The sequence below is a fragment of the Grammomys surdaster genome, unplaced genomic scaffold, assembly GCF_004785775.1.
Source record: "Grammomys surdaster isolate TR1022 unplaced genomic scaffold, NIH_TR_1.0 258, whole genome shotgun sequence".
Classification (NCBI taxonomy): Eukaryota; Metazoa; Chordata; class Mammalia; order Rodentia; family Muridae; genus Grammomys; species Grammomys surdaster.
Genome location: NW_021604699.1, coordinates 2,557,445 through 2,584,084, shown reverse-complemented (window position 1 = coordinate 2,584,084; position 26,640 = coordinate 2,557,445). Strand labels below are relative to the sequence as shown.

At 43.3% G+C, this 26,640-nt stretch overlaps 1 protein-coding gene and 1 pseudogene across 1 annotated transcript in view; both read left to right on the top strand.

Moving 5' to 3' along the window:
- The window catches only part of Mboat1 (membrane bound O-acyltransferase domain containing 1), a 103,266-nt gene that overhangs the window by 38,749 nt on the left and 37,877 nt on the right, over window positions 1–26,640 (top strand). Inside the window, exons 2-4 of the mRNA XM_028775687.1 lie at window positions 15,885–16,030; window positions 17,048–17,125; window positions 23,469–23,564. Coding sequence (XP_028631520.1) covers window positions 15,885–16,030; window positions 17,048–17,125; window positions 23,469–23,564 — 320 coding nt within the window. The remainder of the gene's footprint in view (window positions 1–15,884; window positions 16,031–17,047; window positions 17,126–23,468; window positions 23,565–26,640) is intronic.
- On the top strand, window positions 7–6,795 carry LOC114627777 (annotated as a pseudogene).

Below are 26,640 nucleotides of genomic sequence, written 5' to 3'. Positions count from 1 at the left end.
CAGCAGCAGCAGCAGCAGCAGCAGCAGCAGCAGCAGCAGCAGCAGCAGCATGTCTGTTATCTTGGAACTCGATGAGTGAAAGCTTCTAGCAGGAAGTGACTCAAAACTGAGATCAGGACTAAGGAGGAGAAATGGACAAAGCCAGGGTTGGAGGTCTGTTAGACGGTTACTGGAACTATTGTAAGTTACCGTTACGATATAAAGGTTGGACAGCAGGACAATAGGTATAGGGAGGGAAGTGAGTGCATTTAAGATGGGCGGAGGAGGCACAGCATGCAGTGTGAGCAGATCGAATCTTTTTAGGTGGGTATAAGACAGAGTAAGGCTGGTTCGGTAAATGGTGTTTTCCTCACAGCAGTGGTTCTCAACCTGTGGGTCAAAACCCCTTTGGCAAACTTCTGTCTCCAAAAATATTTACATTGCAATTCATAATGGTAGCAAAATTACAGTTATGAAGTACCATCAAAAATAATTTTATGGTCGAGGTGTCACCACAGCATGAGAACTGTAGTAAAGGGTTGCAGCGTAGGAAGGTTGAGAAGCACTGCCTTAGAGAAATAGTAGAGTTGAATAAACAAAAGGTAAATTATGAGCTGTTATAGGCAGATTGGCAGTAGGCAGAAGGACAGGAGGGTCTATGCTTGGGAATTCAGGAGAGACATCTGGGCCGAGAAGAGAACTTGACAATAACAACTGGGTTTGGGTGGTGTAGAAGTGATTGGTGACCTCGACTTTATAACATGGCAGAAGAAAAGCCAGGCATGGTCCCTGGGAGGCAGCATCCTCAAAGGATTGGAGATAGCAGTGACCAGAAGGGCAAAAGAAGAGGGGCAGGAGAGCATGGCTCCCATGTCAAGAGAAAGAGCAGAGCCCTGCGGGGCAAGTGATGCTAAGAGGCCATTTTGCTCACTGGCTTTGGCCAAGTAGGAGAATCTAGGCCTATGTCAGAGTACCTGTGTGCTCTCTGGTCTGTGTGCCCTGTGGTCTGAATGTTCTGTAGTTTGTGAATGAAAGTTGGGAGCCAACAATGAAGTCTGATTTTAAAAATGGAAATCCACACTGAGTGTGGTGGCCCATGCCTGTAGCCCTGGCATTTGGTAGGCTGAGACAGGAAGATTGGAAGTTCTAGTCCAGTCTGAGCGGTTACCTAGATCCTGTCACAAAAAAACAAACAAAACTACAAATAATTTCATTTTTCCTGTGACTCATATACAGAGTTGGAAAATTAATGCACCCTAAAGAAAATCTTGCCCACTATTGAAAATGAACTTAATCTATAGCTGGTAATTGTGTCTTTGTACCTAAGGAAGGGGTGATTCTTAAGGACAGGCAGTTGTTTTGCCTCTTGGTACATGTTGATTTCCTTTTTATTGTACACAAATATTTTGGAGAGAGATGGTGTAATGAGAGCTTAGAATAGCCTAGGTCCCAGGGAATACAATCACAGCAGCCTCTTCTGACAGCCAGCCTCCTTCATTCCACAATGGCCACTGAGCCTTTGGGTCCGTCCACTTTTGGAGATGTGACATTTGTGCTGTATTCCTCCTGGCCCCACGAGAGCTTTGTTTTATCAAAACTAAATGGCAATGTATTTTAGTTTCAAATTAAGATAAATTAAAATTAATTTTGTTTTGGGACTTTTGAGAATTTCACAACATATTCTGAGATAATTGGTTTTGCCCCCTGGGATATTGCATAAGCCAGCAGCCCTCCCTCTGTTTTTACCTGTGTCCCCAAAGGTCTCACTCATGGTAAGATCTTAAACAGAAACAATAATAATAATTATAGTTATGATAATAATTATCATTGATAGGTATGACTCTAGAGAAACTTACTTTGGAGTAATAACATTTATCTTAAGGCCACCAGGAAAAAGATTGTCCGTAGTTATTCTTGTTTGTTTAGGAGACACATAGGTTATGGGACAAAGGAGCCACTTGGGAGCTTGTCTTTTTTGTTTTGTTTTTTTTTTCTTTACCTTATTTAACCTTCAATTTACCCAGTGGGAAAACACTGATGATAGTTATACTGACTGCCTAGTTAGTGAAAGGAAACAGTGGAACACTCTCTGCGTGTGTGGAGAGGGGGGGGTGTGGGTACTGTTTTTTATAAAGCACTACCTTATCACATTGATACTGGTTGGACTCATTTTTAAAATTAATTTTGGCATTTCAAATGTGAATATAAACATTTAAGGGTTTAAAAGAGGAGATTGGGAATTGAGTTGTGAAAGTTGTCTCTTTACAGCACAATTTTGAACTGGATTGTCATTTGGGAAAGCTGTCGGGCCATCCGATTGCTATTTTACACACAGTCATGCTGGTTCCTAAACTGTGTAGGAGTTTGTTATTTGCTAGGTAGGTAGGAGTTGTGACATGGGGGAGTTCTCTTCATCTTATACATGATTTCTACTAAGGTTGTTTAGAGAAACTGATGGCCTCTAAGTAGTGCCTCTGAGTGTCTCTCCTGTTCTGTGTCAAAAAAAGTTCAAAGGTGCATAAAAGAGGCTGGTTTTAACATCTAGAGTGTGCTGCACACTTAATGCTGTGGTGGGTGCTAGGTACATTACCTGACATGTATTAACTCAATTCTGGGAGAGCAGCTACACTAACCCCACTTTTGTGTATGTGCGTACACTTATTTGTTTATCTGTGTATATGTATTTGTATGTGTGGGTCCAGGGGATTGAACTCAGGTCATTAGGGTTGGCAGCAAGCATCTTTATCTGCTGAACCATCTTGCCAGCCCTAGTCTCACCTGATAGAGACACAGGCTGCATGATTTAGCTGAGGTTATACCAGGGGACAAGGTGGCTTCTGTTTCACAAAGTTACTTTTACTCTTGTGCCATTGTTTACTGTCTCCTAGTTTCTGCACATAGAGGAACTGTGTTCATCTCATCTGGGTGATGCTCCCTCTCTTCAGCGAATGCTTGAGGATGCTCATTAGTCTAGTGACCATGGAACTCCCTTGCTGAAGGCCAGTCAGGCAGGGAAATGGGCTCAATTACTAATCAGGATATTGGAAGTAGTGCCCCTAAGTTTCTCGCCACCTGATTGAAAACTCCTGGGCAGATTCCTTTGTCCAATGACAACCCCAGGAGGGGCGTGGCAGGGGAGAAGGGGCGTGGCAGGGGGAGAAGAAGTCTCACTAGTAGCAGTTGAAACTGGTTTCATGTTTGGAAAACAGAAGTAATAGGACTTTGAATTTTGAATTACTATGTCATTGGGTGGAGCTAGAACTTTATCTTACAGCCATGAATTCACCAGTGAGTAATTATATGTAGGAAAGTGTTCTGTATGGCGCAGCTCGTAACAACAGAAGCCATAAGCAAATGAGAAACTGTAGAATCGTTGTGAGAATGCTGCCAGGCGCATATCATCCTGGACACTTCATACATAGTATGCTCGCTTTTTCTCCTAGATATAGGACCAATTTGGAAATAAGATCCAAGCGACTACTACCAGTGATTGAAATATGGCTTTAATAATGATGGAATTCTTAGATCACAAAGGTTTACTGTCTATGTATCATTTATTAATGACTATTACTGGTGGAGGATTGAAGGTCAATCCCAGGGCCTCGTACATGCTGTGCTAGCACTCCCATCTTTGAACTCTGTATCCAGCCCCGCCTCTTTCTTCACTTTTTATTTGCAAATTGATATTTTTCCAAGTGCCTCAGGCTAGCCTTGTATTCACTGTGTAGTTCAGGCTTGCCTCGAACACATGACTCTTTTGCCTCTGCACATCAGGCCTTGCCATATGTCTTTACTTATGAATGGAGCTGACTTCTTGTTCCTACATATTGGTGCTGCTGAGCAGGAAGACTCCTGTGTGGGATAATGTGCAGGGAGCACAGGTTTGGGAATGGTTTGTATAGACAAGGATGGTTCTTGATGAAGGAACCTCTTGGGCCCCGAACTGAGTATGTTCAGTGCTTCCCTTTAACTTTTGTTAAGTCATTCTCTCTCCCTTCTCTGGTGACTCCTCAGGTTGGACAGGAAGTAGAATGCATCCTCCTTGTTATGGTTTGGATCTTAAACATCCTCCAAAGGCTATGGTGTTGAGGAATTGGTTGTAGCCATTGGCACTGTTGGGTAGAACCTTCTGCAAGACTGGGGACTAGTTAAAGGGTTGGGGGGGGGGGTGTAGCATTGAAGGTCAAATGGAGACCTTGGCCCTTCCTCTCTCTCTCACTTTGCTTCCCAGCATTCATTAGGTGACCAAAGCTCCTTCATCATGCGTATTCCACCGTGGTGTTCTGCCCAGCAACAAGACCACCGCTATGGGACCAAGCGGCCATGGATGGAAACCTCTGTAACTGAGAGCCACAAAAGCCTTTGTGGCTTGGTTTACCCCCAAAATATCTTGTCACACAAATCAAAAATACCTGGTTTACCCCAATTATTTTGTCACAGCAACCCAAAGCTGACTGATATACCTCCTCAGGAAATGAACTAGAAATGACAGGCTATCTGTAAAAATCTAAGGAGCGAGGAATGTTCATTCACCTTCAACCACCTCATACTGTGGCTTACTCAGTAGCCTTAAAAAAAAAAAGGTTAACTGGTGATGAGTGAATTTGGTGTGATGGTTGCTTTTCTCCCTGCTGCGGTACTATAGAGTAGTTACTTGAGGAAGGGAAGCTTACTCAGGCTCACAGTGCAGGAGATACAGTTTATTCTGGAGGGGAAGCCATGGCCGTGGAACCTGATTTTGGTGGAAGACTGATTACATCATGGTGGATCAGGAAGCAGAGACAGGAGAACCCAGTCGCCACCTGGCTTCCGTTTTCTCTTTCTATTCAGTCTGGATCCCAGTGTGTGGCATGGTGCCATACACTCAGGATAGGCCTTTCCCTCTCAGTCAGTGTTCTTTGGAAACACCCTCGCAGGCATACCCAGAAGAGTGCTTGGCTAATGCCTTAGGCGTTTACTAATGCAATCAAGTTGACAGAACTAATCAACACACTGAGAAAGATGCCCGCCCTCATAGTTGAGTGGAAAACCACATCACAGGGTTGTCATTTCACCACGACTGTATAAAGCCAAAGGAGAAACCAATGCCTGCGGATAGAAACCACCGTTTTATATTGAAATTAAATACAGAAAACTTATTAAGGAATGTTCTCTGATCAAGAAGGAAACATCTCTTTATTTAATTTTGTACACCTATTGAAAATAGATTCCTGTCACTTTATTTAAAGTGAGCATTTATTAATTTTATAATAAAATGAAATCAGTGAAAATTCAGATGGCTTCTTATGATGGACTTCATTTCAATGTGGTTTTATTCGATGCCTGGAAGAAGGATGCATGGCATCCCACAGAATTTTCATTCAGTCCTGGGAAGCAGGGCAGTAATTTAACTTGTCTGAATGGCCTTATACACTCCATATGGACCAGTTGGTTGTGTGTGTGTGTGCATGTGTGTGTGTGTGCGTGCACATGGTGTTTTGTATGGGTTTAGAGGTCAAAAGACAACTTGCTGGAAGTGGTTCTCACTATCTACCACATAGGGCCTGGGAATTGAAGTCAGATCACCAGGCTTGGTGGTAGGTGCATTTACCTGATGAGCCAGCTCTGGCCTAAATATAAATCTTGTTTTGGCTGCCGCTGCCGCCATCCCTACCAATACCTCCAAATGGACAGCCTGCCAGCAGCCAGAATGAAGGCTTGACTATTGACCAGAAGAATTTTAGGAAACCAGGAGAGAAGACCTTTACCCAATGTAGCCAGTCTCTTTGTGGGCAATCAATCCTCCCCCTGTCATCACTGAGGAGGAAATGAGGAAACTTTTTGAGAAATATGGAAAAGCAGGTGAAGTTTTCATTCATAAGGATAAAGCCTTTGGCTTTATTTGCTTGGAAACGCGAACCCTAGCAGAAATTGCTGAAGTGGAGCTGGACAGTATGCCACTCTGCGGAAAGCAGCCACGAGTACGCTTTGCCTGTCGTAGTGCATCCCTTACAGACTGCTGGAAGAAGGCTTTTCAGTGATTCGCTAGGTGGAGTGAGTTCTCAGGGAAGCCAGCTGTTCAGAAAGCTCTGGACAGATGTAGTGAAGGGTCTTTCTTGCTAACCATATTTCCTCGGCCTGTGACTGTGGAGCCTATGAACCAGTTAGATGATGAAGAGGGACTTCCAGAGAAGCTGGTTATAAAAATCCAACAGTTTCACAAGGAGCGAGAACAGCCACCCAGATTTGCACAACCTAGGTCCTTTGAGTATGACTATGCCATGCGTGGGAAGGCACTCATTGAGATGGAGAAGCAACACAGGATCAAGTGGACCAGAACATCAAGGAAGCTTGTCAGAAGCTGGAAATGGAGATGGAGGCAGGCTATGCTAATGAGGCAGAAGACCTTCGGAGAATGGAAGAGCTGCATAACCAAGAGGTTTCAGAAACCAAAGCAGTTAGAACTCAGGCAGGAAGAGGAATGCAGGCGCAGGCGCAGTGAGATGCGGTGACAAGATGCGATGACAGCAGGAAGGATTCAAGGGAACCTTCCCTGATGTGAGAGAACAAGAGATACGGATGGGCCAAATGTCTATGGGAGGTGCTATGGGCATAAACGATAGGGGTGCCCCCTGCTCCTGTGCCACCTGGTACTCCAGCTCCTCCAGGACCTTCTGCTCTGATGCCAAATGTAACCTTGGGATTGACCCCACTGCCAACTGAACGATTTGGCCAAGCTGCTATAGTGGAAGGAATTGGAGCAATTGGTGGGTTGGAGTATCTAACTGTCCAGCTCCGGGAGCTGAATTTTCTCCAAATAAATGCCACCGATTTTAGGGAAAAAAAAATTCTTTTAGCCTGGCAGTGGTGGTGCACGCCTTTAATCCCAGCACTTGGGAGGCAGAGGCAGGCAGATTTCTGAGTTTGAGGCCAGCCTGGTCTACAGAGTGAGTTCCAAGACAGCCCCGGCTATATAGAGAAACCCTGTCTCAAAAAACCAAATAAATAAATAAATAAATAAATAAATAAATAAATAAAACTCCTTTGATTCTAGAGGTCAATTGAGAGTCTTTATCTCAGGGTGGTCTTGTTAGGCAGTTCGCTTTAAAGTTTTTGTTTTTGTTTGGTTTGGTTTTTATTTTTTTCAAGACAAGGTTTCTCTATGTAGCTCTGGCTGTCCTGGAACTCACAATGTAGACCAGGCTGACCTCAAACTGCCAAAGATCCACCTGCCTCTGTCTCCCAAGTGCTGGGATTAAAGCTGTGTGCCAACACTGCCCAGCTAACTTTACAGTTTGTAGCTTAGCTAATTCATGTGGTATTTTATAGCTTAGAAAGTGCTAGCACATTCCTCTGAATGCTCATTACAACCCTGTGGATAGATGCTATTTTCTCATATAACCGAGAACATGGTGGCAATTCTTTGCAAGATGTTATATTTTATTTTTCAATAAGATTGAGAGAAGTTGATTACAACCTCAGCTGGGTAGAACTGAGTCACATGGAAAATGTCAGGTTTCAAAAAAATATATACCACTCATAAATATACATGTTTATGCAATGTATATGTATACATGTACATATTAATATATACATAATGTTAATGCCTTATATTAGCCATGTAGACATTATACAAATGTGTATTATCTATATGCACTGTGCGTGTGCACACACACACACACACATGCACACACACCCCTGCTAGTGGTAGGGCTATTTTTCTATATGTCATTGATCTAGATACATTGAAGCTAATAACACCATCCACAAGTTCTACATTGTTTTCCAGGCCTCATCAGCAGCTCTTACTTCCTCTAGCAGCTCAGAGTTCTTTGATAAGACCATATTCCTACATGAGCCCAAATAGCAGTTGTTTTCAATTTTGTTCCTGGAGAAATTTTAAAAATAATTTAATTAAAAATTTTCTTTTTTCTAACATTCCTTTAATTCTAGTGATCAACTGAGAGCCTTATCTTAGGGCGGTCTGTTGATCAGTTAAGTTTACAGTTAAGTTGTACAGACTCTGTATCCAAGGCTGTGGACAGCCCCAGGAAGTCTTGCTGGGTGTGAGTCAGGTAGCCGTATTTGGGCCTGAAATGTCTCCCAAATGTCCATGTATTAAGGTGTGAGGCCTAATTGGAGGAAGTTAAGTCGCTGGGGCATGCCCTAGGAGGAGATGTTGAGACTCCTGCCCCTTTCTGACTGTATCCTGGACCTCATGAGGTGAGCAGACCTTGTACTACATGCCCCTGCCATGATGATAAAGCAGTAGAGCTCACTGACCATGTACTGAACATGTGAGCCTTTCTTCTTTTTAAATGTTTTCTCTCAGCTATGTATTATTGTGGGGCAGTGGGCTGTGAGAAGCAGCTGGGTACCTGGTCAAGACCAGCCAGTCTCCAGCTAGCCGCCTTGGCCTGGAGACCACCAACCCAAGAACTCCACCCCCACGGCACCTTAGACTGGGATCTCCCCATGTCCCGAGTGGAACTCAGTGGCTTCCCTTAGCCCGGCGTCTGCCCAGCACACTGCGTGGAGTGAGCTCAGTCAAATTCCCACACTTCTTCCCCCCCCCATCCCCCGTGAGCCTGGGGCGGTAGACACACGGGACCCACAACTCAGCCCAACAGAACCCACACCCGCGCTCGAGCCATAGACCCACATATTATAGTCACAGGAAACTGACTTCACATAAGATGCTGGTTTCTAGTCCCAGCTCTGAGGCTCAGCAGTCCTGTCACCCAGAATGCTTATTAGGCTCAAGTTTCTTCATCTGGAAAATGAGGTATCACAATAGAGAATGTTGAGTTCAGTGTGCTCATTGGTGGGCTCAGGAGCCAGACTCCCTGAGTCACTTTTCTTTAAGACAAGGCTTTTCTGTAACTCAGGCTGGCCTCAAACTTGCTATGTATCCGAGGATAGCGTCAAACCCAGGGCTCTGTGCAGACACTGTATCCAGTGAGCCACACTCTCAGCCTTAGACTCCCTGGATTCAAATCCAGTATTGATACTGACTTTTGATAAATTTCTTAACCCTTTTGTGACTTAATTTCTTTGTCTACCACAGACTTCAAATATCCTCAGAGTTGTGAAGATGACTTATTTAGACAGAAAAGAAGATGTAGCCAAGATCTGGCCATGCGCCTGGTACCAGAAATGCTAGCCACACCATCATTATTATTGGCTCTTTATACTGGATAACAGAGGCAGGGAATTTTGTTTTCAGAGGGGGTGGATGAGAGTGTGCTTGAAGACAGGGTTTTTATCTTCCATAGTCCTGAATTCTATTTATTCTTCTCTGTCTACTAAGCCAAGGGATATAAACAGGTCTTCTGAATAGGTTATCCTTGTCCTGGATAAAGAGACATGATGACCATTTTCACCCACTCTATCAGTTTTTGAAGGTTTTTCATTCTGAGTTGTAACTAATACAATGCTACACAATATTTTCAGGACGGACACAGCAAGCCAGAAGTCTTCCTGTGAGATTTAAACTATAACCAAGTATGTGTGGATTGTTTCTCTGGTAATTAAGAGGGTTAATCTCATCTTACTCAGAACTGCTGGAGGAGACTTGGTATGTGAGAATACAAACTCTGGAGACTTGGAGAGTTTCACTCAAAAAAGTCATTGGCAAGGACTTTTAGCCCTGGTAGTATTGCTTCAAATTCTCCGTGGACAGCACTGGTGTCTTGCCAGGTGACTAGGAGCTTCAGTTTAACCCAGAGTGCTACTATACAGCTGAGAGTTTTAAGGAATTGGTATTTTCGTTTCCTTGGCAGTGATTGACAGTCTTTGAAATGATTAGATGATAGATATGAGTTACTTTGAATGATGACTGACAGTTGTTGAGCCCCTGACATGTAACATGCTCCAGTAAATGCTGATTGCCAGGATGGGGATATGTCTCAGTAGGTAGATTGCTTGCTACGTCAACATGCAGAGCTGGATTCGGTCTTCAAGAAGCCATTTAAGATGCATGAGTCGTACCCACCTATGGTCTCAGTGATGGGGGCTGAGATAGGTAAATCCCTGGGATTGCTGGCTAGCCAGCTCAGGCAAATTGGTGAGTTCCAGGTTCAGTGAGAGACTCTGTCTGAAAAGATTAGGTGGGCGTGACAGAGGAAGACACTAGGTGGGTACCAGTACTTGTACACATACCCGAATTCATGCATCTTTAAAAAGTGATTTTTGTCACTGTTTGTGAGCTTCTGTGTTTGAAACAGAGGCCAAAGGACAGTGAACCTTTTCAATGTGTACAAACCTAGAATGAACTATCAAGTTTTCGACAGGGATAGTAGCATCCAAGCAGGGCCAGCAGCTAGGTGGCCCCATCGGTGGTTATTTTTGTTGTAACCTCTAGATAGCTGGTTATGATGAGACCCATAGCATCCCCTGAAGCCTTGGCTTTGGGCTCTGCCTGCTTTCTGCCTTCTGGGGTAAGAACAGTGATGTTAACATAACTCATGGGTTTGAGAAGAGGGTTTTTATTGGACAGTGTTACAGGTTAGATTCACACGCTGAAGTCGTAACTGCTCCGTGTCTGAGAATGTGATCATGTTTGGAGATGGTCTTTAAAGAGGTGGTGATGAGAATAGACCATATGGAATCTAATAGAGATGCTGTCCTTATGTGGGAAATTAAGACACTGATACACAGCGAGAAGATTCTGTGAGGACACAGAGCCAGATAGTAAAGCTAAGGAGAGAGGCCCCAGAGGAGCTAGTCTCGCTCACAACCTGGTCTCAGCCTTCCAACTTCCAGAATCGAGATGATCCATCTCTGTTGTTTAACTGGTTTGTGGTACTTGGTTATGACAGCATCAGAAGCTCCTATAGGCAGCCAGCAAAGTTTCTTGAGTGGTATGCTTGGCAGAGAATGCTAGGAACTGAGAGGATGAGTGGCGTGTGACCTCCGTGGACTTTGCTGCGACCTTAGCCATTGGACTTCGCAGTGTTCTTCCTAATCGTCTCCCTGTGTCTAGGGAAGCAGGCTAGTGCACAAAGCTGTCAGAATCCTCCTCAGTCGGTAGTCAAAATCATTGTCCTCCACCTGTCACAAGCACTCGATAAAAGACATTCATGTTCAGGATGAGAGGAGATATCTACTGAAAGTTTGCTGGGTTGTAAAATTATGCACATTGATTATCCATCTTTAATAACATTTGCTTATCCACAGTCAGTGGAGAAAAATGGGCTCTTAGAGATTTAAAACCATGTCTTGCTGACATTCCAAGGCGCTGAGAATAAGGATCTCTTTGAAAGTGGAAAGTAGCTAAAGGCTGTGGGACAGACACTTTTTGTTCTGTGGAACAGAAGGGAATCACAGTTTGAGTTCCCTTCTGCTTTCTTCCCCTTTGGGAGGCGGGGATGCTGTGCAAGGCACGAGAGCACTGTTGGTGGGAAGGTGACTTTCCTTTGAGCCAGGGCCCCTTCAGTTACCTTGGTTTTGTCTTGGTGCATATTAAGCTGTGCTGCTGAGGAAAGCTAGTCTGCCCTCTCACCTGCCCCTCCTTGGCACACCACTGGAGGAGGGGAAATGGTTTTGGACTGTTGATATTTGCTATCTCTTAAAAATAGCGTGTTTGACTCTCTTCGATTAGGAGGAAGACAATATTTTTAGGTCCTGACACAGTTTATTTTTAGTTGGAAGCCATGAAGACCATGAGACAGAAATCCCCAAATGACAGCTTTCTAGCCGAGTGTGAGAGTAGTGTGTGTGTGGGGGTTATTTATGAGCCACATTTGAAAATCGCAGCACAGCACACCCTAGACTGGAATAAAAACACACACACTTTGGGGGTGTGTTTGATTTCCTCCCAGTGACCCCGAAATCTTGCAAAGGCCGTAGAGACTGAGCTTGTGCTGGATCTGACTCATGCCAGCCTAGCTTGTGTTTGGGAATCAGATCAACCAAACAGCTGGCCTCCACACTGTCTTTGTACAGTCGGGTCCACACAACACAGCAATTGTGAGGACACTGTCGTTAGAACTCAAGAATGAAACTGCAGCCCCCGCCCGGGATGCCTCTGTGGGCCACAGCACTGGAAAAGGAAATATCCTGATAGTGTTCCCGATAACTGTGAAGGGTTTAATAAAGGATATCACAATGCATGCTGGCACATTGTCTTTATCTGTGCTTCCTCTAAGGGGTGGAGTTTAATCTTTGTGGGGATTTGGCATATATTGAATCCTTTTCAAAAAGACAAGTTTTTTGAATGAAAATTTAAAAAATATAACAAAAGAAAACAACAACAACAACAACAAAAACAAAAAAACCCCTTTCTCCTTTCCAGTCCCCTTCTTGGAACTGCCTTGACTTTTAGGTTTGTCTCTGCTGTAGATTTGTAAAACTCATCTTAGGAGCTAAAAACCCAGAGGCTGACTGGATTCAGGGCTGTGTTGCCTCTTTGTGCAGAAGGAGCTTGGGCTACCATGTGAATGTTGGGTGGGAAAGAGACTGGGTACAGGGCCGCCAGGAAGAAGCTGGGAGGTCAGTTTGAAACAGCCCACAGTAGTTGGTGAAATCATCCTGTCCTCAGCTCATGCTCATGTCAGTTTTGGTAGTGTAGACTAACAGAGATTGCACGCACTGCTTCAAGTGGTCATGTACGTTAGCTTCTTTAGTCCAAAGATGACTTTAGTGAAAGAGGGGGCTGATCAAATACTAAGGGTGACAGGCAGAAAGGACGGAGTGTGGTTCTTGCTCCAACTGGAGATGCATCTCGAAGATGCAGGAACCTCAATGAAGTTTGGGCAAGTCAGGAGCCTTTGTTAGTTCAGACAATACAGTCACTTTTAGGCTGCATTCTTTTTGTTTTGTTTTTTCTTGGTTTGGTTTTGATATAGAGTCTTTCTATTCAGCTTGGCTGGTTCTAAAACATATTGCACAACTTAGGCTGGCTTCAAGGTTGTGCTAATCCTGCCTCTGCCTCCCAAGTACTGGAATTATATATGTACACCATTACACCTGGCTAGCTTGTGTCACTGATTATTTAGCCCACTGAAAGCTTTCTTTCTCATCCATACCAGTGTTTCAAAGTGGATTATGATGAGGTAAAGGGGCACACAAACACATGCTACTGGATCCCACCCATGAAGTGCCCTGACTCAGTAGATCTGGGGTACCAGAGAAGGCACATTTTTAACTGGATTCCAGGAAGTGCTGTTGCTACTGTCCCAAGGGCTGTTCTCCAAAGAATACTGCTCCATTCCCTGAATCGTTTCTCATCTACAAATGCTTCACGTTTCCTGGTCAAACAGAAGGAATGGAACAAATTTCTCTGTGGGCACTTTCCTGTATAAATATGCCCTACTGTAGGCTGGTTGCTGGGCTGAGAGAAGAGAATCAATCTCTCTCTCTCTCTCTCTCTCTCTCTCTCTCTCTCACACACACACACACACACACACACACACACACACACACACACACACACACATACACCTTTTCATTTGTTTAGACAGGATCTTATTATGTACCCTGTGGCTGGCCTTGAACTAGCAATCCTCCTGCCTCAGCACCCCTCTGCTGGAGTTACAAGAGTGCTCTCCCACTCCAAATTCTCACTATTGTGTGTCAGTTGTTGGTTGTTCATTTAGCTTAGATCAAAAGAGGGTCAAAGCTTACATAGTAGACTTTTAAGTCCTTTTGGGTCTTTTAAGGTCCTAAGTAAAGGTGGCCTCTACTGGGAACAGGTGTGTTTGAGTGTCTGGTGAGATATAATCTTTTAAACAGAGAGGAAACAATACAGTCATCATCAAAGCCAGAACAGAAACTTTCTCAAAGTTCCATTTTGTGTAAGGAGTCTAAACTATTGTTGCTTTTTCTGGAGAAAACAAAGTGAACTCAAGTAGAGCTGATGCCCCTCCTTTCTCTCCCCCTCCCTCTCCCCCTCCTTCATCCCCCTCCCTCTCCCCCTCCCCCTCCCTCCCTCTCCCCCACCCTCTTCCCCTCCCTAGTCTCCTCCCTGTCCCCCTCCTGCTCCTCCCTTAGTACACAGCTAATGGATATCAGTAACAGATGCTCCCCTTTGAGGCTTGGGAGAGTGCTGATAAAATCCTGTGGTTTTTATTCATGACTTAAATCTTTTTTTTTTAACTCTTTGCTTTCTAAAAGTGACTTGGTACTGATTTTCATCCTTAATACTTTGAAGAGCTTACATTGCTTTTCCAGCTTTTGATAATGGTCAAAGCACTCAACATGTTTGGAATCTGTATTTGCCTTCCTTAAGTTTAAACTGCAAAAATACATGTTAGTTCTTTTTCAAAAAGCAGCTGATTTTCCCCATGGGTTTTAAGGAATTGTTTTTTATGTTTTTTTTTTCTGTTTCCTTCCCTCTCTTTTTTTCCCCCTTGGCTTGCATAGAGAGCCTGGGCTGTCCTTGATCTCATATATCCAACCAGGGATGATGACCTTGAACTCCTGATCTTCTTGCTTTGACCCCTTAGTGCTGAGGTTATAGGTGTGGCCACTGTACCCAGCTTTTAATGTTTTAGGTAAAATCCTCCGTCTCTTCTTCTGTCTTTGGTTTGTCTTCCTCTTGTTCCTCTTCTTCCTTTCTGCCTTACTTTCATTTCCCTCCTTGTCAATGCTGGGGATCAAGTCTAGGACCTCACACACACAAGATGACTGCCCTACTGCTAAGCCATGGCTACACCCCTTACAAAAAATACTCCTCCGAGGTAGATCACTGAGACTTGTGTCAGAGGGAGTGTGCTGTCTGTTATAGTTGGCCATGATTGTCCCTGGAGGTTTAATGTGTGTTGTGTCTCTCATGGATGTCCAATGTCACATTTTGAACTTGAAGACATGGTGCTGATTTGAAATAAGAAAACACTTGATGATCACCTTGGAAAAACATTGTATTTTTAAGTTTTCAGAAAAAAAAAAAAGCATAGTAGTTAACTATTCTTGTTGTGACCAAATGCTTGGCAACTTAGGGAGGAAATTGGCTCATGGTGTGGGGGAATCCAGTGCACCATGGGAAAGAAGACATGGTGGGAAGAAAGGTCATATTATATCCATACTAAGGAAGCAGAGGGCAGATAAGAAGTGGGGCTTACCACCCTCCAGATGTACTTCCTCCAGTGAGCTCCTCCTCCTAAAGATACAACAACCTTCAAAAACTAGCACCGGCAGCTGTGGAATCTGATGTTCCAACACATCAGCCTGTAGGGGGTGCTTTACATTTACACCACAGAACAAGGGCATAGCAGATAATGTACTCTTCTTCTTACAGAAGTGCCTGGGGCGGGGGGATGGAAACCCAAAGACAACCAAACTTCCTTTCCTTAGACCAGTGGTTCTCAACTTCCATGGGGGTTGCCCACATATCAGATATTTATATTGTGATTCATAACAGTAGCAAGATTACGGTTACGAAGTATCAATGAGATAGTTTCATGGTTTTGGGTCACCACAACATGAGGAGCTGTATTAAACAGTGGCAGCATTAGGAAGATGGAGAACCTAATGTTACCTCAGACATGTCCTGCTGTGGGAAGGAGAGCATTTGAAGGGTTGGAGGGGCTGGAGAAGGGACTCCTGGGTTAACCATTTCATTTCATTTCATTTCATTTCAAATTTACTTATTTGTTTATGAGTGTTTCGCCTGCATGACTGGTACTCAAGGAGGCTAGAAGAATACCAGATGCCCTGGAAATGGAGTCTCTGGTGATGCTGAGCTTCCGTCTCTCAACCTGTGTGTGTCGGGAACTGAGCAATGAGGGTTGTTAACCTCCCAGCCTCTGCTCCAGCCTGGCCTTTTTATACCATGTGAAGGCTGCATTCTTCTTCTGTTGCTCATCCCTCCTCCAAACAGACTCTCAGCCTGTTTCAGGGGAAAAAGCGAAACTTTCAGATGCACCTTGTATAGATACCTGAAAAACCAAAAGTAGATTCACACATAGCATTCTCTGTCTCCACAGGTTAACTTTGTGGCTTGCCAGCTCTTCGCCTTGTCCGCTGCTTTCTGGTTCAGACTCTACTTACGCCCTGGCAAAGCCAGCCCTGAGGTCCGGCACACCTTGGCCACCATTTTGGGCATCTATTTTGTTGTCTTTTGTTTTGGTTGGTAAGTATAAGCCTCATAAATTCTAATGTTTATTGTTTGGATGTTTTGTGATGTTATTCTTGGTAAGAAATCTATGACATTGTAAAATGCCTCATGTATTGAAAAGATTGAGGAGACTGTGAATGATGTAGAAACATTACTGTTACCTGATGGGGATATTGTGGGAGCCTTCACTCATGTTAAGGACTGGGACCAGCAGTGAGGCTAAGTGTTGAAAGTCTGCTTTTTTTTTTTAATTCTTAAGATCAGATCTCTACACACCTCCTTGAGTCATATAGATGGAATGCTATAAGGTTTAATTCTTCATAACAGAAGACCCTCCCTAATGTTTGCAGATGGTGTGTTTCTTGTCTTCCTATTAGAGACTTGGTGTTAGTCCAAAGGTTTCAGTGCAGGTATTAGGGCTATGAGTCATTCTTTAACAGATGTGAGATTTAACTTAGTGTAGACACCTGCTAACACCAGAAGATTGCAAATACCTAGGCAGTGACACTTCTTAGGGTACATTCTTTAGACACTAACATTTCTAAGAAGTAACTCTTCAAGGAAATTGTGAACTTGGCGAAGGTACCAGAGTAATGCCACAAACCACTGGGAGAAGATACATATTTTGAATCAGCCACTGTGTAAAAAATCCCTGCTATAACAGGAGTGGGATTTTGGTACTGATACTTTGAAACTTAGAAAAATAGCTTTCAGACTTAAAAACATGAAATCCACCCAAAAGAATTCTCTGTGGGCGTTCAATTTTATATGGATGTAAAACAGCTGTAAACATCCCCACTCACTGATTCCAGACATTCCCAGGGCTATAGCTGTAAACGGTGTTCAGGTTTCCTGGTGTCTTTTTGAGATACAGTGTTCTGATTCCATAGAACGATAATTTGACTTATATTCTCTTGTGAGTTAATTGCTTGCTTTTTGGAATGGGTGGGTGGGAGTCGGGTATCCAGTAGGTATGTCAATATTTTTTTTTTTTAGCATCTTTCCTTCCCTTTGTTTTTATATATCTTAAAGGTATGCTGTACATCTCTTTGTGCTGGTGTTGATGTGTTATGGGGTCATGGTCACTGCAAGTGTATCCAACATTCACAGGTGAGATCCTGGGATTGGGCAGCATACTGGCAGAATTTTGGGGTCTTCTGGGGGAAATGTATTTTGCTTGTTCCCCATAAGTGATGTGTCTGTGAGCCTCCAGGGTGTAAGAGAATGGGGAAGGTAGGAATTTTCAGAGAAAAGGATGTGGGAAAAAGATAAAAATCTTTATGTAAAAAAGATACAAAGTGGGATTTAGTCGGAAGAAGGTTTATCTGTTTATCAAGCAGCTTCAAAGTAGGTCCATCTGAGATAGTCACCACACTGGAGTACGATACAGCTGTAGAAAGGAGTATACAGGGGAGGTACAGAATGACATGCTTGCATCTTAAAATGAATGTGTTGAATGAAGGAAGCCACCCTGCTGTGTTTTAGAAAATACAAGGTAATCTATGATGGTAAGAGAATCAGGAGTTACTTGGTGTGGAGTGATGCTGAACGATGGAGGAAAGGTCAGGAAAAGAAGTGTGCAGGGGAGATGTGAGGCAAAGTCCCGTCTCAGATTTGGGTACCATTTTCTGAGTGTTTGCATATATCAATCCATTAATTGTATTCTTTGAATATGGAAATATATAACATATAAGAAAACTATTTAACAAGAAAGAATGAAGTTATGCTGTGATGTTTGCTTTTAAGGCACAGAAGTAGTTTAATTCTTCCTTGAATTCTGTAGGATCACATGATCAGCAGATAGACTGGTAGTGTGTGTTTTTTTTTTACAGTGTGTCTGTCTTTCCTGTGGTCTGTCTGAAATCTCAGTGTTGATTTTGCCTCTTGAGGACCCTAGAATATTACATTTGTTTGTTTGCTTTTTTCTTTTATTACAAAAATGTATTTGGGGGGATGGAGAGAAGCTTCACCCAAGTTCAGTTCCTATTATCCATGTGTGGTGCTCACACCTGCCTGTAATTCCAGTTTCAGAGAATCCAGTTTCCCCTTCTGGCCTCCATAGGTGCCTGCATTCACATGTACACACAATTAAAAATGGAGTAACTCATTAAGGATTTCTTTTTATTTATATTGTGTATGTGCATGGATGAGTTTATGTATCCCACATGTACATGGGTGCCTGAGGAGGGCACTGGATTCCCTGGAACCAGGATTACAGGAGGTTACAAGCACCACGATGTAGATTCTGGGAATCACACCTGGGTCTTCATCAGAGCAGCAAGAAATCTTAGTTGCTGAGCCAACACATCAGCCTCTAGCGTATTTTGTAAACATAATGACTTTTATCTTTTGCTTACAATGTATTTTCAGTGTTTAGAAAGATTCCTGGCACAGGCAAGAGTGAAGGCTCAGTAACTATCTATGGAGGAGATGGCCTGGGTGCTTTGAAAAGATACTTTCAGGCTATGTGCATTGGCATAGGCCTTTAATCCCGGCACTGGGGAGGCAGAAGCAGGCGGATTTCTGTGAGTTTGAGACCAGCCTGGTTTACATTATGAGTTAAGACAGGCAGGGCTATGGAAAGAGAGAGAGAGAGAAAGAGAGGGGGGTGAGGGAGAGAGAAAGAGAGAGAGAGAGAGAGGGAGGGAGGGATGGATGCTTGCAGTTACTGTTTCCTTGTTCATGGCTTCTTTGAAAAGCCCCTTGATTAGTGAGGCCAACACTACACCTGTTAAAAACACTGAAATGTAACTTTTCGATATAATTTTGTAGTTATGAAAAACTTTGGTTTTGGAGGAAAGTCTTTTAATTTTTAAATAGACTTTTAAACTTCATAGTCTCCCAACTCTGTATCTAAATGAGCTGTGGTAATGTGAGTTCTAATCTCCCTCTCCTCAGTTCCTCTCCTTGAAAAGACAGTATCGTTCTTTCTGGAGGAACGTTAGGAAGTCCATTTTTCTAATTTGAAAAGGAAGAATTTGATAATTTCTTTACACAATATGTATAATACTTATAAGAGCCTTAAAAAGAGTCATGTTGTGGTGTCTGTGTGTGTGTGTGTGCGTGCATGTGTGAATGATTGCCTCTTTTCTTAGACATGCTTTTAAATGACTAATGATAATATTACATTTTATAGGACATATTTTTCTTTTACCTTTTCCCAATGTCACATTGTTTTTTCTTTTATTCTTTTTTAATTTCTAAACATTTTGGTGCAGCATACTTTGGTCATATTGTTCCCTTTTCCCAGCTCCTCCCAGATCTCTGCTCCCACATCCTGACTTCACATTCTTTCTCTTAAACAGTCAAACAAAGCAGGAACAAAACAAAACAAAAACCAAATGAACAGGAGACCACATGGATTCTGTTTTGTGTTAGCTATTACTGGTATTCCTGAGCACACAGCCTGCCACCCTAAGCATGTGGTTGATATACCAGCGTCTCCCACCAGTCATCAACTGCAGAGGGCTTCTTGCTTAGGGGTGGTACTTTGCCAATTACCTACCCATGATAATCTGTCAGCCTTTTCTCATACTTACATGACACTGGTGGGCTGTGCTCTGGTTTTGAAAGGGTCAAAACCTTATCTGAGCCCTTGTTCCATGGCAGGCCTACATTTCCATATTCCATTCCAGAGTCTGGGAATGGGCTGTTCTACCCCAGGTGGAGCTGAGCGGTTCACAGACAGCGACTTTCACCACAGCAGTGTTGTGGTAGCAGAACACTCTGCAGGAGAGTGAAATGAGAGATGCCCAAACCCGTTCTTCCTCTTTCTGTTTTCTTGAATGATTGCCAGTTTGCAGAAGTAGGGAGTGGTCCAGTTCCCAAAGGAAGAACTCCATGTAGCTCTAAAATGTGTCCCAAAGTTGTTTCCTCTGAGTTGTTGCAGGGAGGGAACAAGAGGTTGGGGTTAGGGTGAGATCAGGGTAGATAGGGGAGCCTCCCTGTGGATTAGCTTTCCCTTACTCCCACGAGGGGTGGAGTTAGTAAAAGAGTGAATGACGGTTCCCTTTTTTCTTTTTAATTAAAAATGGTTAGTGATTATTTCTGTATGGTTATGGATAACTCTCTCTCTCTCTCTCTCTCTCTCTCTCTCTCTCTCTCTCTCTCTCTCTCTCCCCCCCTCCCTCGCGCCCGCCCTCTCCCCCTCCCCCTCCTCCTCTCCCTCCCCCCCTCCCCCCCCCTCTACCATCCCCTTCCCCTCCCCCCTCTCTGTGTGTAAGCATGTGTAGGTGTATGTGTGTGGTACATGCACAAGTGTTCATGCATGCATGGACCAGAGCAGAATATCAGATATCTTCCTCTAGATATCTTATTGCCTTGAGATACTATCTCTCACTATTTTTTTGTCTAGGCTCTCCTTCCAGCAGGTTTCAGGATCTGTCTGTCTCTGCCTGCAACTGCTAGGGTTATAGTCAAGAACAGCCATGACCAACTTTTTACATGGGTGCTAGGGTTTGAACTCAGGTTCTTATGCTTGCACAGTAAGCATCTCACACACTGAGCCATCTTTCCAGGTCCCTTGAATGAGAATTCTGAGGACTATGAGTTTATGAGTTTATGAACTGAATTGTTCTTCTTTTCTTGTCTAGTGGTGAGAGTTCTATTTTGTGGTTGAGAAGAGATACAGAGAGGTAGTGTTGGCTGCTGTCTGCAATGAACCCATTTCTGGCCTAGCTGTTACCCAGGATGTTTTGAGAGAGTTCTCAGGGTAAACCTCTGTTTTCATTCCAAGTTACAGTATTAGGCTAGAAACACAGGTGTCAACTTGCTCTTCTGGGAGCAGCTTAAGCAGATCTTGTTCGTATCTTCCAGAATGCAGATCTTGGGTACTGGTGATACAGTTAACTGATTCTGGAGCTTTTGCTTTGTGCTACATCCTAGGCTAAGCCTTTTTTAGTGTGTTGCATTATTCTTAGTACATAGTGATTAATGTATCAGTTGATGCTTGATTTCATTGCTAACACAGTCCGTCTAAAACAAGTGTGTAGGATATAGATTTTCTTTTGTTGTTTGAATTGAGGAAATGAATGCTTATGTAAAGGAGTGAAGGTTGATAATTCTTTTATATATATATAAATAGAAGACACCCAGCCAGGTCAACATGAGAACACTACCAACTGTCCTGTCCCAATCTATTGTCACACTCTTCTTTCCAAAAATAGCCACCCTGCCCGTTTCTCATACCATAGATTACTTTTATGAGTGCTGGGGTTTGCTCTCTTATTATTTGTGTTCACAGTATGTCTTTTCTGCACCACAGAGGATTCAGGTCCAGGGTAAGAGTGGCCCTGCCCTGGTTTGTTAGGATTCAATCCTGATCTCTGTTTTTGACAGCTGTGCTTTAATTACAAGACCACTGCATTGAATCTGTTTACCCTGTAAGCCAGGGAAGAAACAGGTGTGACTACAGTTGACTTGGTTCTTGAAGAGTCTATTGCCTGATGAATCTGCTTTGTACTTCTGTCTTGTGCCCATGAACTCTCTAGAATGGAAGCCAGGGGCAATGAGGGCTTCCTTCCTCTCTTCCTGCTATAGCTGCTTTTGCCCTGGGGCATTGTCTTTGTTGACTGTCTTCCTGCTTAGAAGGGATTTAGGAGGGATCTGAGGTAAGGGAAGCCTTTTGGTATGGACTAGGTGGACTATTCTCTATCTAATGTATTTTGGAAAGAAGTGTTTCCAGTTTTGAAGGCTTTAAGGTTTTGGACAATGAGCATAGAGCTCAATGGTTTGACTCTCAGAGTTTGAAACCTTAAGGTTGGGAATATTTTGCAATCTGAACGTTTTTGAGGACCAAAGTGACACTCATTCTTTTTTATTCTTTCTTTTATTGCAGAATATTTTTCATTTGAGAACATTTTGGATCTTGAATTTTTTGGTTAAGGCTATTCGACTCTTACTGTTTGCCTTTCTTCTTTCTGGTGATGCAGAGTAGCAGGCTCAGGTCTTTGTGCACAGTTGGCAAATGCCCAACCACTGCCTTTCAGCTGGAACATTGTCCTCCGTAACTAGGATGAAAGAGAACCTAATGTTGTGTAATGCTTTATAGAACTCTTTGTGCTCACTATCTGGATATACTCCTTTCTTTACTACTCCCTAGGTTGACCTAGAATTCATGAGTTATTTTAATGTGAACATGTGAATTTCAGTACAATTTAATGTCAGAATATTCATCTTCCCTGGTTTATGACATATGTTAGAAGTTAAAGCTTTTGGATTTATGTCTCTATCTGTTGGGTTCCTGAGACATTTAAAATGGTAAACGTATTCATTTCTATGACAGTCACTGATACCCTCCCTACCCCCAATCCATGTGTCAGGCTGAGGGTTGGGATGTTCAAAATTTCAGTGAGTTTGGGAAGCAGAGATCCATGGGGATAATTTTAATTTATTAGTGTTCTATATTAGCAGAATTCAAGCAGCTAAGCAGTGACTTATGCTCGGCTTGGGGAACAGGTGTGGTGTGATAGGGAGGATGCTCTAGAAAAACAAGACCATTAGAATATGCATACATACCCAGACATGATGGTGTATGCCTTTAGTCCCAGCACTTGGAGGGCAGAGGCAGAAGCAAGTGAGTCTCTGTGAGTTCCAGGCCAATCTGGTTTACATAGAATGAGTTCCAGGCCAGTGACAGTTACAAAGTTATATGGTGAGATCCTGTTTAAACACACATGCCCACACACACACACACACACACACACACACGGTGGGACAGGAAAGAGAGAGATAGCAGGGAGACAGACAGAGAGGCAGACACAGAAAGACAGAAAGAGACACAGAGAGACAGACAGGAAGACAGAAAGAGACACAGAGAGACAGACAGACATAACATGTAACAAAGGGGCTTTATTAGATTGGCTTACATGATAGAAGCTGAGTATTACAATAACTGTCTGTTAGAAAGTCAGAACCCTGTAGTTCCTTAGTCCAGGAATTTTGATATCTCAGTGGTCATTATCTGGCACTAAAGCTTGGAGCTCCTTGGGTACTGAGCCCACACTGGAAGGCCAAAGAAGCTAGAGTCTGATGATAACTGCCCATGCTCAGAAGTAAATAGCTAGGACTGGAGAGACGGCTCAGCAGTTAAGAGCACTGGCTGCTTTTCCAGAGGACCCAGGTTCAATTCCCAGCACTTACATGGTGGCTCACAACTGCCTGTAATGCTAGTTCCAGAGAATTTGATGCTCTCTTTTGTTCTGCGTGGACACTGTACACACTTGATGCACAGATCTTTTTGCTGCTAAAGCTGTAGTCTGGGTAAGAAAAGATGAAGGGCTCAGTGGAGTGGGAGGAAGGGGAGGGAGATGGGATAGACAAGGATGTGGCTGGACCACTCAAGACTTTGTGAGCAATCATTTGCAGAGGGTGAGAGAGAGAGGACAAAGAGAGCATTTATTAAGCACCTTACTGTCTTGCACATTAATCTGGTCCCTTGTGTTTTGGGTTTCAGGTATTCCTTTTTCGTAGCCATGGGCTACCTTACGATATGCCACATCAGCCGCATATACATCTTCCACTATGGAATTCTCACTACAGATTTTTCTGGGTGAGTATCTTAATTGGAAGGGGGAGTGTTTGACTGATGACCTTGACTAGGTCTCTCAGGGTCTATAAACACCAAGTACACATTAAGGATAATCGTGCCCAGCTAAATCACAGCGAGGCACCACGATAATGGAGGTGAGGTTAAAAATGTACTTGTTCTATACTGTTAACTCTGTACAATCATAAGGAGGTCACAGAAGTCACAGCAGGTAGCAAGAAGTTCCATCCCAGGAGCCTCAGAGCCCTCCCATTTCCCTTTGTAGTCTTATTGGAACAGAGTTAGGCATGTGATTATGCCTTGTCTGCAGTCTCTTTTGTTAGTATAGTGGCAGGGTGGAGTAGTTGTACCTATGGCCTGCAAACACTAAAGCCTATACTGTGTTTCTGGTCTTAGTGTTTCTATTGCTGCGATGAAACACCACAACCAAACAGCAGGTTACTGAGGAAAAGGTATATTTGGATTACACTTCCAAATCACAGTTCATCCTCAGAGGAAGTCAGGACAGGAACTCAAGCAGGATAGGAACCTGGAGGCAGGAGCTGATGTACAGGCCATGGAGGGGGTGCTGCTTACTGGGTACTCAGTATGATTTGCTCAGCCTGCTTTCTTATAGAAGCAGAGCCACCAGCTCAGGATGGTATTACCCATAATGGACTGGGTCCTCACCCATTAATCACTACGTCAGTAGGACTGGGAGACTGGAATGTGACTCACTTATGGGCTCAGTGAAAAGCCCATACAGAGGTGTACCTGTGAGTGCCAGGCATGCAGTTATCAGCAAAGGGGTGGAAAGCCTGCAGCCTGGAGCGAGCGTGCTGTCTTTTGAATAACGTGAGCATCTTGAGTGTATGGAGGGTACAGATTTCATGAATGCATGCGGTTCAAGTATGGACGGATGCTAGGTCAGCTGGGTGATGATGCCTGGAATACAACCAACAGTCCTATAAAACATTGTAGCTCATTCCCGGGAACTTGTAAGTTGGTCACAAAGTTGTCCCAACATGAGAAGGCTCTGGAAGGCAGATGTGCCTTGTTTAAGGAACTGCTATATTTAAATCTCTAGGATCACCATCTGGTCACAGACTGTTCTTTGGTCCTTCCTACCTCTTCCCCCCGCCCCCTACAGCTTTCTGCTTCCCGCTTCACCTGTGTGTCTGTCTTGTCCTCAAACCAGGAAATGCTTCCTCAATTACCCCGAAACCAGTTCACACCCTTACTTTTACTTTTTAATGATGTGTGTTGTTTGTAAACTATGGAAAATAAAGGAGCAACAAAGACAACAAAATAGCCAGGATATTTAGCATTAAAAGTAGCCTTTAGGAACTGGAGAGGTGGCTCAGTGGTTAAGAGCAACTGACTGCTCTTTCAGAGGACCAGGCACACATGGTTGATTCCTGCCACCCACACAGCAGCTAGCAAATACTTATAACTGCAGTTTCAGTGGATTTGATGCCTTCTTCTGGCCCCATAGGCCATCAGACACATACACGGTAAACACCCTTATATATAAAAACTAAAAATAAATAAATATGTTTTAAAATTAGGCTTTTAGTGGGAATCACAACTGCTTATAGAGTTTATTCATGTTTTGGTTTCACTCTAGTGTCCTACTAAGAAGGGTTCTAGGCACTTAATAGGTACTCCACAAATTAATATATATATATAATAAAAAAACCCTTCAGCCCATTTTTCAATGTTTTTAGGAGGCTAATAGATAGCCCTATCATATATAGCAATTGGGATATTAATCAAAAATGTTCTCCTTTTATTGAAAAGAAACTTTTCTCTCACACAATACATTGTGGTTACAACTTTGTTTTTTCTCTGCTCCTTCCAGTTGCCCACAGCCTTCCCTCTGATCCAGACCCATCCCCTCTCTGTTTCACACTAGAAAACAAACAGGCTTCTAACGGATAACAACAATGCAAAATAAAATATAAAAAAATATAATAAAACAAAGCAAAACCCAACACATTAGAACTGCAAACAAACAGAAGGAAAAGAGCCCAAGAGAAGGCACAAGAAATAGAGACCCACTCGTTCACACACCCATTAAAACATGGAACCATAAGCCATAACATTCTGCAAAGGATGTTCTTTCTGTCTCCTCTTCCTCAGTATTTCCTGGGCCCTGACGATTTGATGGAGAAATTCTACTCAGGGTTGAGTGTTGAACAAATAGTTTTTACTTCAAAATATATATTACATATTTCTTGTATATATCTCCTAAGGCAAGAATGTCCATAACTTGATTTATGCAGCAATTTAGTGCCATCAACAGGGCAGGCACAGTGTCAGCAGCCTGGGCATTACCAAACTCACTAAATTGTCATTATACTGGACCACTCCAAGTCTGAGATCGCTTCCTTATTGGCTGGGTACCTTGCAAGTCTCTGTCTATACTTGCCAGAGGGATGGTCTACAAAGTGGGCAGTGAACCAGAACTGTCACACTCTTCTCTCCCTTGGTGTCATCTCCTACCCATATTATGTGATTAATAAAAGCTTAGGGTCTGCACATGCTGGTCTGATTCAGTTCTTCAGGCTTGGACTAATCCTTCAGCCTTGAAACTTGGTTATTTCAAAATACTTAACAAAAGACCACTTCTTCACTTCCATGCCCTGATGGCCACGCTCTATAGCTTTTCCACTTGACCCCTGACCCCTGTCCCTGTCATGCAGTAGTCTGGGTAGCAAGAGAATTGTCACCGGGGTGTCACTGGCTGGGGTTACTATTGCCTGTTAACCGGATTATACCAAGTCCGTTTATATAGACAGCAGGTTCTGTAGCTGATAGCTGTGGACACTTTTATCAGTTATGAGTGTCTGTAAAAGAAATTGTAAATTCTTGCTAGCCTGTATAAGAGACACACAGTCCAGATATTTTACTTACATGCTATAAACCTAGATTGGGCAGATTTTGTAGCTATTCTAATTCACATCCCAGCCGTATGTCTCTTGATATTTGCTGTTTCTCCTGGCCATGTGCTCATGGTCCATCTCTTCTTATGGTGGCTTCCTCCTCATTTTTGTCTCTCTCTCTCTCTCTCTCTCTCTCTCTCTCTCTCTTTTTCTCT